Genomic DNA, 14,545 nt, shown 5'->3' on the forward strand with positions numbered 1-14,545 from the left:
TTTTCTATTGACAGGATGCGGGTCACTCATTTATTCATTTTGGGTAACTGTTACTAATAAAACTTTTCACTATTTTTAGCATTTCAAAGAAGGTTGTTTAGGGCTGCCCTGGTGGCGCAGTGGTTGCGAGTCTGCCTGACGATGCGGGAGACACGGGTTCGTGCCCCGGTCTGGGAAGATCCCACATGCCACGGAGCAGCTGGGCCCGTGAGCCATGGCCGCTGAGCCTGCGCCTCCGGAGCCTGTGCTCCGCAACGGGAGAGGCCACAACAGTGAGAGGACCGCGTACCGCAAAAAAAAAAAAAAAAAAAAAAGAAGAAGGTTGTTTATCGGTTGGCTTGCTTATTCTTTTTTATTTTTATGCTATGTTGTGTTCGTGGGGGGGTTAGAAATTTCGAAAACAACATGGTGACCATATTACCAAAAAAAATGAATGAATAAATAAAAGCTCACCCACAGTCATATCACTCTCCGTTCTCCTTCGTTTTCCTTGCTTCCTTCCAGATTCCTTTGCAATAGTTGTAGAATTTGTCTTTTATTCATAACATGTGAGGTCAATCAATCGCTTTATCAAGAGTGTTTTAATTAATGACTAACAGGTGTGCTTCATTCTGTATATCAGTTGTTTCCTAAAGTTGTGTATGACGTGTTCCATTTTCCTATGATCTTAAATCATTACCAAAATTCAGTGGGTCTTCATTTCTTAGCATTTTTCAGCTGGCAGTTATCCCTAATCCTTGATCTTTGCACACCTCTGTTGTATAAAAATGCTTAAATATTATTGGAGGTCAGCATTTATAAATCCCTTCAATTGCCATCCTCCCACCTCAGTTGGCCTTTGTACAACTCCAACTTTTCACTTGATTCTTTTTTAAGCAAAACACTTCTCTCCCTTATCTTCTAGACGTGTTATATGAGAAATAGCTATGTAAGGGCTAGATAAGGGTAGAAATTGATACACATTTGATTTATGGAAGTTTGATAGATTTTGACTTTGGAAGCGCAAGTATGGGCAAAATGGGAGATGTCATCTCTTTTTGCAAATTTTTCAACAAGTATTTGTGAAGTGCCATGCTTGGCACTGTGCCAGGTGGTGTGGAAGATAATGATGTGTAAAACTTTATTTTTATTATCAAGGAACTTTTCACTCATTTGCATTTTTCTTTAGGATTTTTCTCTATATTCTTTGAATCAGCTGCTTTCAACATCAAGGACTTGCATTTATATTGATGTCAATAATGTTGAGTGAGTTAGCTTTATATACTAGGGTTAGCATGAAACTGGATTATTCATATCCCAGAAATGTTTTTCTCATATGAGCAATAAGTCATTGAGATTCAGTGTAGAAAATTTATTATACTACTATTTTTAAATAAAATAAGTTGTTTTTTTTTTTTTTTTTTTGCCGTACGCAGGCCTCTCACTGCTGTGGCCTCTCCCGCCGCGGAGCACAGGCTCCGGACGCGCAGGCCCAGCGGCCATGGCTCACGGGCCCAGCCGCTCTGCGGCATGCGGGATCCTCCCGGACCAGGGCACGAAACCGTGTCCCCTGCATCGGCAGGCAGACTCCCAACCACTAAGCCACCAGGGAAGCCCTAAAATAAGTTTTAATAATAGTTTTCTTTTATAGAGATTAAGGTCGAGAAATGTTCAAGGATTTATTTCATAGGATAGAAAGCCCTAAGTTCTTCAGAGAAGATGTCAAGCTGTGATCTCATGAGTTTAAGCTATTGATAATGAGTATAAAAAGATTGAAGGGATAACATACAGCCTCTGTAGATCATTGTGCAATCAGGGTAAACATGACTCTGAACTTCTAAAAGTTAAATACATTTAACTTTATTGACTGAGAAGCTGCATATACTATTATATTCCCTATTCCTCAGTTATTTCTTAGTCTTCTGAGTTATATGTCTCCGTAGACAAGGCCATATAGTGCCTTTTAATTTTTATATTTCTTCTATATATAAGTTGTACATAGTCATTGGAGGTAAATTTAGAAACATATTAGCTATATAATATATATTGTATATTACCAATATTACTGTTAATATTTTGGTATATTTTGCTTCAGACTTTTTACTGTAATATGTGTATTTTTTTCCTTACTAAATCCACGTTTTATAACCTGATGAATTTTTTTTTCAGTGTTAGGTTATTTGGGCCTGTAAGGTATGGGGAGTGAGACCTTCTGTCTACCTTATTCATTCCATTTAAAAAAGAATATGTCGGGCTTCCCTGGTGGCGCAGTGGTTGGGATTCCGCCTGCCGACGCAGGGGACACGGGTTCGTGCCCGGGTCCGGGAGGATCCCGCATGCCGCAGAGCGGCTGGGCCTGTGAGCCATGGCCGCTGAGCCTGCGCGTCCGGAGCCTGTGCTCCACAACGGGAGAGGCCATGGCAGTGAGGGTCCCGCGTACCGCAAAAAAAAAAATAAAAAAGAATATATCAAACTTGGCATGGACTTTGACTTCATTTATTTAGAAATTGCAAGTAAATATGAATAAGCATGTGTGTTTTATTACAAATTCATACTTAAAGCATAAGTGAATAGCAGTTTTATTTAGAAAACTCTAAGCATGTTTTGGGGGGAATTTTTTTAATTCTAAAAGGTTCAAATGGCTCCACATTAAAATGAAACAATGAAATGAAAGCAGAGCTCACACATATTTGATAAAGCTGTAGACCACATAATGATGGCGTTTTTACCTGCTTTTAGGCAATACCTAGAATGTAAGTCTGGTAAAGCTGGAGGCCATACCAGCGTTCCACACCATACTAGACATAATCTTGGCACAATCCCTGGCGTGTAATAAGGCCTAAAAAAATATGAGTTCAAGGAATGATTGAAGCAAAGAGACAGAGAGAGAACCAGAAAGATGAGGTGATTTACCCCTTTGCTTGAAGCAACAACAAATAAGCCATCTCTTGGAATATATTTCTATGGGCATATCCTTAAAAATTGTAACAACAAACAAAAATGGCAAATCTTTTTAATTGCCCAAGGCTCCTATTCCTTTGCTCCCCCAGTAAGTCATTTGTGGCAGATCCTTCTAAAAGGCCACGTCAGAGTGAGCTCAGAAAATCACAGCTTTGGCTCCTTCAACCCTCCTTCTGATTGCTCCGGGCCGCACCTCCAGCAAGGAGTAAAAGCAATCAGGTGGCACAGCTGTGCGGAGAAGCTGGGAGGGTAACTGGACGGATGACGGTTCCAGATCAGCTTTTAACCCCCTCCCTTCTCTTCTTCAGGTTGCCATCTTCAGAATGATTCCCTGCAGAGCAGCGCTGTCTTTTGCGCGATGTCTGATCCGGAGAAAAATCGTCACTCTGGACAGTCTAGAAGATACCAAACTGTGCCGTTGCTTATCCACCATGGACCTCATTGCCCTGGGCGTTGGAAGCACTCTGGGTGCCGGGGTTTATGTCCTCGCTGGCGAGGTTGCCAAAGCGGATTCTGGCCCTAGCATCGTGGTCTCCTTCCTTATCGCTGCGCTGGCTTCCGTGATGGCAGGCCTTTGCTATGCTGAATTTGGGGCCCGAGTTCCCAAGACTGGGTCTGCCTATTTGTACACTTACGTTACTGTCGGAGAACTGTGGGCCTTCATCACTGGCTGGAATCTCATTTTATCTTATGTGATAGGTATGTTTCCAAAAAATCAACCTAATTGGGTAAAATGGTAGAAATAGCACTCCTGAGTCAGCGGCCTTAGGGTTCTGTGATAGGTCTGCATTAATTAGCGACTAGGTGATCAGAGTGTATCTATTGGTCCCTGCGTGTCTCATTTTTCTCATCTCTAAAGTGTCTCCTTCTAGTTTCAAAATTCGGTGATTCTGCTTCATCTCTGAATATGCCATCTCTTAGTGGGTTTGACAACCTTTCTTAAAAAATGATAGTTCTTTAATGCAAATAAAATTGCCTGATTCCACAGTTATGGACTTGAGCATTTGATTGCTATTGTATAATTATAAAGTTACCAAGATAATTTTATATGTGATTAAAATGTTCACTTCTGTCTGAACTAACCCATGATTATCCTAGAATAGAGTAGCAAAAGATGTTATGTTAATTTTCTCCCACTGACTTTGTATTCTCTGAACGTTCTGTGTTTTGGAAGGAACATCAAGTGTTGCAAGGGCTTGGAGTGGCACCTTTGATGAACTTCTTAGCAAACAGATTGGTCAGTTTTTCAGGACATACTTCAAAATGAATTATACTGGCCTTGCAGAGTATCCTGACTTTTTTGCTGTGTGTCTTATATTACTTCTAGCAGGTAAGAAAACCAATTACACTTCTCCCTAAGATGAGCCGGGCTAGTTGTCCCAGGAAAATAGGTTACCACTGAATTTGGGACCTGAGTTCGAAGGCTAGTAACACATAAGTTACTATTGGACATCTGTGGGCCTTGTGACAAGCTAGAATCACATTTTATCTTCTGTGATAAGTATGTTTCAAAAATAAATCTAAATTACATGGACTGGTAGAAATAGTACTTCTGAGTCAATGACACCTGGAATGCACTAAATAATCAGATAAGGTACATAAATTTTATAATACTAATTGGAGATTTGCAGGAATGGCAACAAAGCTTCAATAAGGAAGGATATAAAATTTTTGGCCTTATTTCATCTTATTAGTTACAACTAAGGATATTTGCAAGCATACTGTTTCTAGAAGAAATTCTGTCTTTCTATTTATGCCTATATAATGTCGACATCTGGTTGAAAAGGGAGCATATTCAAACCACCCGTCATTTTTTTTAATGTAGACATTATGGAGACAAACATACCTGATACTAGAATTTTCCTGTTTTCATTAGTTGTGTAGCATAGTCGTTTAGAAAGGCATAGGAATTAGAGTGACCAGGTTTTCAATTCTACTCTGCCACTTCCTATCTTTGGAACACTGAGTGACTTCATCTTTCCATGACTCAGTTTGTTCATCCATAAAATGAGGACGTCAATGTTTATCTTGTGCAGGCTTTTTGCTTGATGCATAGTAAGCACTTAGGTGGCAGGCAGTTTTATTTTGTAGGCATAGCTCATCCCTGCTGTCCCCTGATATTTGTTTTAATTATTTGAGCATTTTCAATTTTGATTGTTACCCTACCTGGCACTCCTGCTTAAATCCATCAAGGATTGCACTGAGAATAAAGTCCATGTTTGTTCCCATTTCCTGCTTGATAGACCCTTGATTTCCTGTCCAACCTTATCACTAGCTACTTTCTCCCTATCTTTCTATAATTTTTCCTTAGAAAATTACATAATTAAAAAAATAACTTTACCCTTTAAAATGTTAGCCATTAATTTAATGTTTTAGGTAGGGATATGTTTAGGGACATGAACAAAATTTATAGGTCCAAGTTATTTGGCATTTTCCTTCTAATGTCAAGAAAAATTGCATGAATTGTTTTTCAACAGGTGATAGGTTTTATTTGTTTTGGTTTCTCAACCACCTAGCTAACATTAAATTAGTTACATCACATTTTATTTAAGGATGGTTTCAGTTACCTTAAATATTCAGCTTTAATCTCTAAACAATGAGAAGCATGTAGTTATGACACAGTTTCTGTCATTAAATTCCATGGCAAGACTCAGGTCTTGGCCTGCATCTTATGTTCCATGTTCATCAACCATCATGTCTTTTCTTTCAGGACAGGCTAAGATTACATGATAACTTTGTTCTTAGAACCTTCAAAGACCAAAACCTCCTGTTGTAATCTTTATTCATACTGTAATGCCAAATGTCTTGTCAACTGAGGCTGTTGTTTTATTAAAGATACAAGGGAAGTGTATGCAGCATTTAGATGAGAAGGCTAATTTACTGGTGGGAGTTGGGGATCTCAGAATGGAGAGTGCACTTGGGGTACTGGGAAACTTTTATAAAACTTGGCACTGGCTTTGTTATTTTTCCCAAATGTATAGTAGTATAGTGTATATTTCCAAGGTGTAGAGTTGTATAGTGTTTCCTAATCTGACAGATAGTTACAGAGTCAGTAATTGTACTGACAGAGTCAATAATTGTACTGACCATACAGTTTTCCTTTATATTAATATAGTTGTATTCTTGTATAATTCTGGGACTTATACAGGTAGGAGAATGAAATTCAGCTTTTCTCATCTCTACTTGGATAATTTTGCTTATTTGATCATGGGTGGTACAGATACGGGGAAGAAGCAAGTATGTATGTGATATAAGCCTTTCATCACAGTTATTTCCCCAACAGTAAAAAGTAAACTTTCTTTGATCCATAATTCATATCTTATACAAGGTGTATTAAAGATATGGATATGATAGATATAATCATGAAAGTACTGGAAGGAAACAAAGGTGAATGTTTTGGGGTTAATATTAGGGAAAATCGGGCTTCCCTGGTGGCGCAGTGGTTGGGGGTCCGCCTGCCAATGTAGGGGACACGGGTTCGTGTCCCGGTCCCGGTCCGGGAAGATCCCACATGCCGTGGAGTGGCTAGGCCCGTGAGCCATGGCCGACATGCCGTGGAGCGGCTAGGCCCGTGAGCCATGGCCGCTGAGCCTATGCGTCTGGAGCCTGTGCTCCACAACGGGAGAGGCCACAACAGTGAGAGGCCCACGTACCGCAAAAAAAAAAAAAAAAAAGTTATTAAAGATGGTTGTTTAAAAATATATATATATATATTAGGGAAAATCTTTCTAGAGGTAAACTAAAGAGGAAAAATTTATATTCTAAAACTTTCTTACATGTTTAATCAACACTAAGATTAAAAGTACATGATAAATTGGGGATAACATGCTATATACATATACAGTGAGAGAGCTTATAGCATTATTGTATAAACAAGTCTTATAAATCAATATGAATAAGAATAGCCTAATGGGAAAAAATGGACAATTTAAATTGGGCCAAACTTTCTGGAGACTGTTTTGATGGTATGAACCAAAAGTCTTACATAAAGTGTATACTGTTGATATGGTATTACCTTATAGAAAATTATTGTAAAGAAATAATTGAAAGTGTAAAAAGATATTTATGAAAGGATGATTCGGTCAGTACTGTTTATAGTTGTAAGAAACTAACAGTGACCTGATTGTCTGTAAATATAGGAGTAAAATGTAGTGTCTCCATACAGTAGAAGAGTATGTGATTGTTAAAAATGAAGTTATATGTTTGTTGACATGTAAATGTGTGCCTGTGTGTCTTTGTGTGTGTGTGTGCAAAATTCTGGAAAGGAAATTACACTTGATCTTTATTTCCTTTCTTTTTTCTTTTCTGTATCTTCAAGTTACTTGAATAGGAAATTGATTGCATTTACAATCAGAATATAAAAATAAAACTATTAAAATGAATACTGATTTAACAAAATATCTTTGTCATGACAATTGAATAATTATTTTGTTTAATGTATTCTGTAAATATGAGGCAGACAATATGATTGAGCTTTTACTTTAAAAAATTTTCAGCCATTAACCTTGAAATGGCTTTTTAGAACAGCATTTCATTAAAATTAAGTTACCTTACCTACCCATTGATAATAAAAGCCAGTTACTAAATTTATTCATTTATCGGAGAGTTTGGGATCTCCTGGCTATGAGCACAGTCTGCATTCTGAAATCAAGTTAGTTTTATTCACAGTTAGGTGACTAAGAATTCTCAATAGAAAGGGATAAATGTCAGTTAAATATATGAATGCTGGTGAAATGATATCCTGAAGCTTGTAACTGTCTCAAAATGCTGTTGCCTTTTCCTAAAGGTTAGGTAAACATTAAAATACCTTTTCTTTTTCCATAGGTCTTTTATCTTTTGGAGTCAAAGAGTCTGCTTGGGTGAATAAAGTCTTCACAGCCATTAATATCCTGGTTCTTCTCTTTGTTATGGTCGCTGGGTTTGTGAAAGGAAACGTGGCAAACTGGAAGATCAGTGAAGAGTTTCTCAAAAATATATCTGCAAGTGCCAGGTTAAATATTCGGGGTTTTCCCCTCCTATTTTGAGTTTTTAAAAATATTTGCTTGCTTTTATTTTATGTTACATTTTCCTCTGGAAAAACTGTTCTCAAACTTCTTGCTTCAGAGAACTTTCTGAAGGTCTGTTCTATTTCAAGATTGTTCTTCCTGAATGCATAGGTGTGCTCACTACTGAGCAGCTGTTTAAAGCCATGCAGTTGCTGGTTCTTAATCTCAAGCTTGGCTCCAGTTTTAAGGAAGAGCAAGGAGAGGTCCTAACCATTGGAAGGATGGTTTTTTCCCTCCAAAGATTTGTCACCTCAAAATAACAAAGAGCATTTTTGAGTCATGCATCCTTTAGTTTTTCCTTTGGGGACACTATTTGGTTCCATTGCATTCTTTCAACCCTGTAGTAATTTTCACGCCTGCTGGTTTTTTTGAGAATGTTATTGATTGCATAAGCAGAATTGTCTATGCATTTCACTTTAAACTGATAATCTCAAATATTAAATTAATTATATATGAAAGGTTTCATCCTAAGATTTAAGCATAATATTCCTGTGTGTAAATAAGATTACAAAAATGTCTGTTACATGAAGTGATGTACATGTACATGTTTTTCTTTACATATGTTATTTGTAGCCATTCTGATGAGGCAAAAATTTAGTATCCTCTGGTTTTATATAATTTTTAACATGTAATAGAATATTCAACTTCAGTATTATTAATCAAGATTAGAGAATTTTATTTCACCTTGTCAAAAGTCCTCTTAGTAAATTTTTCAGATGTACAGTCTGCCCCACTGTCCACGAGAAGAGAAAGTTTCTTGTCTTTATTTCAGATCATGGCCCATATATGGGGTCTCTGTTCTCAAAATCCTGCCTGGCTATGAGTTCCAGCCAGAGTGGATCTGAGTCCTCTGCTTATGCTAATGATCAGCCTCTAGTTGAGTGCTGGTAACCAGAGAGGGGTGCCATTATTGAGAACACCACCACATCCTCTAGGATAGGGTAAAAAAAATCAGAGTTTACCTTCAGTTTTGTACACATCAGCTTCCAAGGGCTGATGAACACAATAACCTTCCAAGGCTGTAGTTTGAGACAAACTGCTTGAAGAAGCAGTTTTCTAGGAAAATAACTTTCCAATGTGCTGCTTCTCTTCCTTAGGGAGCCACCTTCTGAAAATGGAACAAGTATCTATGGGGCTGGTGGCTTTATGCCTTATGGCTTTGCAGGAACTTTGGCTGGGGCTGCAACCTGCTTTTATGCCTTTGTGGGATTTGACTGCATTGCAACAACTGGTAAGAGCAGACTCTTGGCTCTGTGTCAAAGGAAAAATTGTTCTTTGAACCACATGAGTACCCATAGGTGACAACAGAGGTTCAAGGGAAGAGAGTAGAATTTGGGATAATAAGGGCTGGTTCCAGACCCAGAAGTAACACCTGCTGTATAAAAAGAAACTTAGTGAAACTCTCTGAGCTTTGGTTTCCATATTGGTAAAATCAGGAGAGCAATACCTACCTCTCAGATGTTATGAAGGGTACCTAAGATTATGAAAAATACTTTGCAAGTTGTCAACTACTTTATAAGTGTTGGTCATAATTACTACCCTCAACCTTTGGTCTGAAAGTGCTATCACAGTGAGTAACAACAATGATCGTGCTCTTAAATTGTTTCTTCTTTAACAGGACAAAATATGTTGTGATAATTCTTTCCTCTTTATCCTGTACAACAAAATAATCATGCTACAATTAGTTAGCCCTAAATGCTTCCTCTGGGTTCACGTTTTTTTTGGGGGGGGTTCACATTATTGCATGGCCTTATAATTGACCGCATTTGGGGTGTTTCAACTGCCAAATTGTATTAGAAAGATTGAAAAAGTGCTGTTTTTTATTAAAACTAAAATTTAATATAAATCAATGCACTGAGTAGAAGTTTGTCTTCATATATATGGAAGCCTTCATAATTAAGGGCCTGCAGAATGCCACGATGTGTAATCTCTGTGGAGGAATCATTTTCCAAATGGATTAAGACTTCTGTTCTATCCCTAAGCAGTTAATAGTGCTGGGATAACGTATTTTTTCTTTCCGGAAATGGGAAACTGACTTGCAGGATTTCTCGCTTTCTCTTCTTGCCTCTGGGCTTTGGTCTTTATGTGACAGCACAGGACCCTCAAGAAGAGAAGAAACGTCGTGTAGCGTAGATGGAGCAAGCTGAGGAAACAGAAGGGACAAAGCAGAGTAGAAGTGCTGTGAAGGACAAGAAGAATTCATGTTTTACCTATTCATGTTTTATTAAATATGCAAATCTTTCATTTATGTTTCCTTAGGTGAGGAAGTCCGGAATCCTCAGAAAGCTATTCCTATTGGAATTGTGACTTCTCTGCTCGTTTGCTTTATGGCCTATTTTGGGGTCTCAGCAGCTTTAACACTGATGATGCCATACTACCTCCTCGATGAGAAAAGCCCCCTTCCTGTAGCGTTTGAGTATGTTGGATGGGGTCCAGCCAAATATGTCGTTGCCGCAGGCTCCCTCTGTGCTTTGTCAACAAGGTACGTTGCATTGCCTTTGGGGCAGAGCTGTCTGGGCGACTGCAAAGGTAGTCAGTGCCTAAAGCATTGCTTTTGTATGTTTTAAAAATAATCCTAATACGAGGAACACATTATGCAACTGTATTCTCTGAATAGTTCGCCCAAATTGCCATATCAAAATCTTAAGGGATAAAAATGTTTCCCCCGTCAGTTAAAAGTCAGTTTTTCAAGATGATGATGATCCAAGCTTCTGTGGATATATATGGCATTTATACACACTTATATATTTCATACACATTCATATATATATGTACTGTGAAACTTTACAGTGCTTATCCTAGTATGTTTCCCTGCTGGCTTTGCTGTTACTTGTAGTGCTACAGACAATTGAGACCTTATGTGCAGACTTGACACTTTCTGCTGTCTTTTAAAATAATATCAAGTCTGTAATGAGTGGAAGCTATATGCTGTGGCATTGTTAAGTATAATGTGCTTTTTATTATGAAGCACTGAGACTTTTTCCTCTCAGCACTGATCAGAGTGAACTTGGTGTAGAAATGGAAATTACTGTTCTCAAGTTAATGGCGGAAATTTGTATAAATCTATGCGAAAAGAAGAGTTGAATCTCAAGTATTCAGATTTTCAGTAGCTGCTTATTTTAATATTTTATGATTCATTTCTCAAGTTTCCTGAGCTACTCATATTTTAATTTAACATGTGATCATAAGATATTTCATTTGAGTTTTATATCATGCTATACTTAGAGCATTCTTACAAAGAGAAAAATTAATCTCTGCTTGAGTACTAATTTTTTGAAGTGAAAATAATTTTCTAAAAGTCTGAAACTGGAAAAAGAAATTTTTTTGTATAATTCATTAGCCTAGCTTTTTTCCCCTCAAACTCTCTTTTATTTTGTATTCAAGATAATAAATATTAAGCAGCAATTAGAAATTACCCCTGTTGGTTTCTTAGCCATCTGCCAGTGTTGAGGTTTATTTTAAATAGTTTCAAACAGTTTCAAAAATCTGAACTGTGGTGATACCTTGCCACCATGGTCTTAGAAGAGAGATGGACAAAGATTTATTTGTGGCCAAGCTTAACCCAGCTTTATTAAAAGATAAAGAAGACGGATTTAAAAAATATATTTTACTTACTTTCTCTTTTAATGGTTATTTTTTACAACTAATTCACGTACGGAATGATACAGCCAGTAAACACACAAGTAATTCAAAACATCTAAAGCAAAAAATCATTTTCTTAAACTGCACTGTTACTAACGTTTAATTGCGGCTGTCTTTATGTACTAAATTTACAGTGAGTTGATTTTTTCTTTGTCTTTTTCTGTCTTGATTATCTTATGATGCTAAGAATTATTAATTTGATCAAAGATCACACTATATGAGGAAAATAATGGTAAAATAAATATGAAAAATGTGTAGTTATTGAATAAATGAAGTGACTATACTATAAAATCAAATTACTTAATCTTTTCTGTAATTACATATCAATTTATAAATTTTATTTTCCAGGTTAAAAATGTCTTAATGATATAATTGGGGTTTTTTTTGGTCTTAATTCCTTAGTTTTAATTTAGTAGTAATCATGGGCCTGCACAAATTATTTGCAGTATTGTTTTTAGTCTGATAATTGTGCTGGGCAAATATCTGTAAGAGAATAATAAGTAGCACAATGGTTAATTGGTATCTATTTTTAAATGCCCAATCATAATACATTTTAAAAATAACAAGACTTCATAATCACAGCTGTGATGCTGCATTTTATACGATTACTTAATTTCAGTTCTGGGATGTAATCTTGCATGAATGTGTTTGCCATACTGCATGTGTTTGCTTTTTATTCAGTCTTCTTGGATCCATTTTCCCAATGCCTCGTGTAATCTATGCTATGGCGGAGGATGGGTTGCTTTTCAAATGTCTAGCTCAAATCAATTCCAAAACGAAGACACCAATAATTGCTACTTTATCATCGGGTGCGGTAGCAGGTGAGAGAGTTGACTTTTATTAAGTAAAGGGGGATCTTTTTTCATCGAGGATTCTGGAAAAAAAATGGAAAATTAGGTCATTTTCTGTTTTGATATATATAAAGATTAATAACTTTTTTGTGAATATTTCCGATTTTGAATTTTTTTTTTTGCTATAGGTTCTGTGCTTTAGTGTGTCCAGTCTTTACCAGTATATATTCATCTAGAATAATTCTTGTAATAACTCACATGTGGATTATGAATTTTTCTGTTCTAGTCTTCTGGGTTCCATGTTTCCTTTGCCCCGAATTCTGTTTGCCATGGCCCGGGATGGTTTACTGTTTAGATTTCTTGCCAGAGTGAGTAAGAGGCAGTCACCAGTAGCTGCCACATTGACTGCAGGGGTCATCTCTGGTAAGCTCTACAAACATAGGATTCTTCAACATTGGACTTGAGCATTTTATGCGCATGCATGGACTTATAAAGAGGGTCTGCTTGCTGTGCATGTAAGTTAAGAACAAAATCACTGATAAATTAGGGTATAAACATTGGAATCACATCTGCAAATTGTGGTGGCGGTGCTCTACCGAAATTCATAACTGACCCTTTGGGATTTGGTCCTATTTCGTTATCTTAACCTTTGGGGCTTCTAACAAATGCGCAAAGGTTTGTAATGGTTTTTCACTATATATCAGCTATCAAATGCTTTTCAGATCGATGAATGACCACATAAAATTATTTACTGACACACAAAATGTTAATTAAAGAATGATTACTTAATACTTGAATTGTTAATTAAAAATAATGATTCAATATTTTCTTTTTCATCCAGGATTTAAGTTGAATATTGCTAAACGACCATAGGATTTTTGAAAAGCTAAAGTTTACCCATTCTTAATTAAATATAAGAAATGTCAAAGATAATTTATACTTGGTCATTGTTATCACTGCCCTCAGTATGGTGGCTAACCCCACTTCCTGGGCCATCATGGTTCTCTAAGAGTTACTAATACCCATACGGTCATAAACCCCATTAGGAATCTATTTTTCCTTTCAACAGTTTTGATACTAAGTCATGTTAAAAAAGAAAAACAAAACACAAACTCCATTTGCCTACCTTTTGGCATGTCATAATGTCCATGTAAAATGCTTTTGGACAGATCCTTTTTTTTCTCACAGTTCTTTTTTAATTTTTTAATACATCTTTATTGGAATATAATTGCTTCACAATGCTGTGTTAGTTTCTGTTGTACAACAGAGTGAATCAGCCATATGCATACATATATCCCCATATCCCCTCCCTCTTGAGCCTCCTTCGCACCCTCCCTATCCCACCCCTCCAGGCGGTCACAAAGCACCGAGCTGATCTCTCTGTGCTATGCTGCTGCTTCCCACTAGCTAGCTATTTTACATTTGGTAGTGTGTATATGTCGATGCTTCTCTCACTTCGCCCCAGTTTCCCCCCCTCCCCGTGTCCTCAAGTCCATTCTCTATGTCTGTGTCTTTATTCCTGCCCTGCCACTAGGTTCATCAGCACCATTTTTTTTTAGATTCCATATACGTGCGTTAGCATATGGTATATGTTTTTCTCTTTCTGACTTACTTCACTCTGTGTGACAGACTCTAGATCCATCCACGTCACTACAAATAACACAATTTCATTTCTTTTTATAGCTGAGTAATATTCCATTGTATATATGTGCCCCATCTTCTTTATCCATTCATCTGTTGATGGACATTTAGGTTGCTTCCATGTCCTGGTTATTGTAAATAGTGCTGTGATGAACATTGTGGTACATGACTCTTTTTGAATTATGGTTTTCTCAGGGTATATGCCCAGTAGTGGGATTGCTGGGTCATATGGTAGTTCTATTTTTAGTTTTTTAAGGAACCTCCATACTGTTCTCCATAGTGATTTTATCAATTTACATTCCCACCAACAGTGCAGGAGGGTTCCCTTTTCACCACATCCTTTCCAGCATTTATTGTTTCTAGATTTTTTGATAATGGCCATTCGGACTGGTGTGAGGTGATACCTCATTGTAGTTTTTATTTGCATTTCTCTAATAATTAGTGATGTTGAGCATCTTTTCACATGCCTCTTGGCCATCTGTATGT

The 14,545-nt window shown here is 37.1% G+C and overlaps 1 protein-coding gene across 3 annotated transcripts in view; it reads left to right on the forward strand.

The window, feature by feature from the left end:
- Nucleotides 1-14,545, forward strand: part of SLC7A2 (solute carrier family 7 member 2) — a 73,583-nt gene that overhangs the window by 39,738 nt on the left and 19,300 nt on the right. For 2 of the 3 annotated variants that reach the window (XM_081220777.1, XM_081220776.1), the window contains exons 2-7: nt 3,249-3,639; nt 4,115-4,270; nt 7,765-7,930; nt 9,083-9,216; nt 10,245-10,467; nt 12,309-12,448. In XM_081220777.1, the coding sequence (XP_081076903.1) occupies nt 3,264-3,639; nt 4,115-4,270; nt 7,765-7,930; nt 9,083-9,216; nt 10,245-10,467; nt 12,309-12,448 (1,195 nt within the window). In that variant the 5' untranslated portion in view covers nt 3,249-3,263. Of the gene's footprint in view, nt 1-3,248; nt 3,640-4,114; nt 4,271-7,764; nt 7,931-9,082; nt 9,217-10,244; nt 10,468-12,308; nt 12,449-12,704; nt 12,842-14,545 lie in introns of all 3 variants that reach the window. The other variant, XM_081220775.1, reaches the window with a different exon arrangement.

The sequence above is a fragment of the Mesoplodon bidens genome, assembly GCF_964165515.1.
Source record: "Mesoplodon bidens genome assembly, chromosome: 20".
In the NCBI taxonomy this organism is placed as follows: Eukaryota; Metazoa; Chordata; class Mammalia; order Artiodactyla; family Ziphiidae; genus Mesoplodon; species Mesoplodon bidens.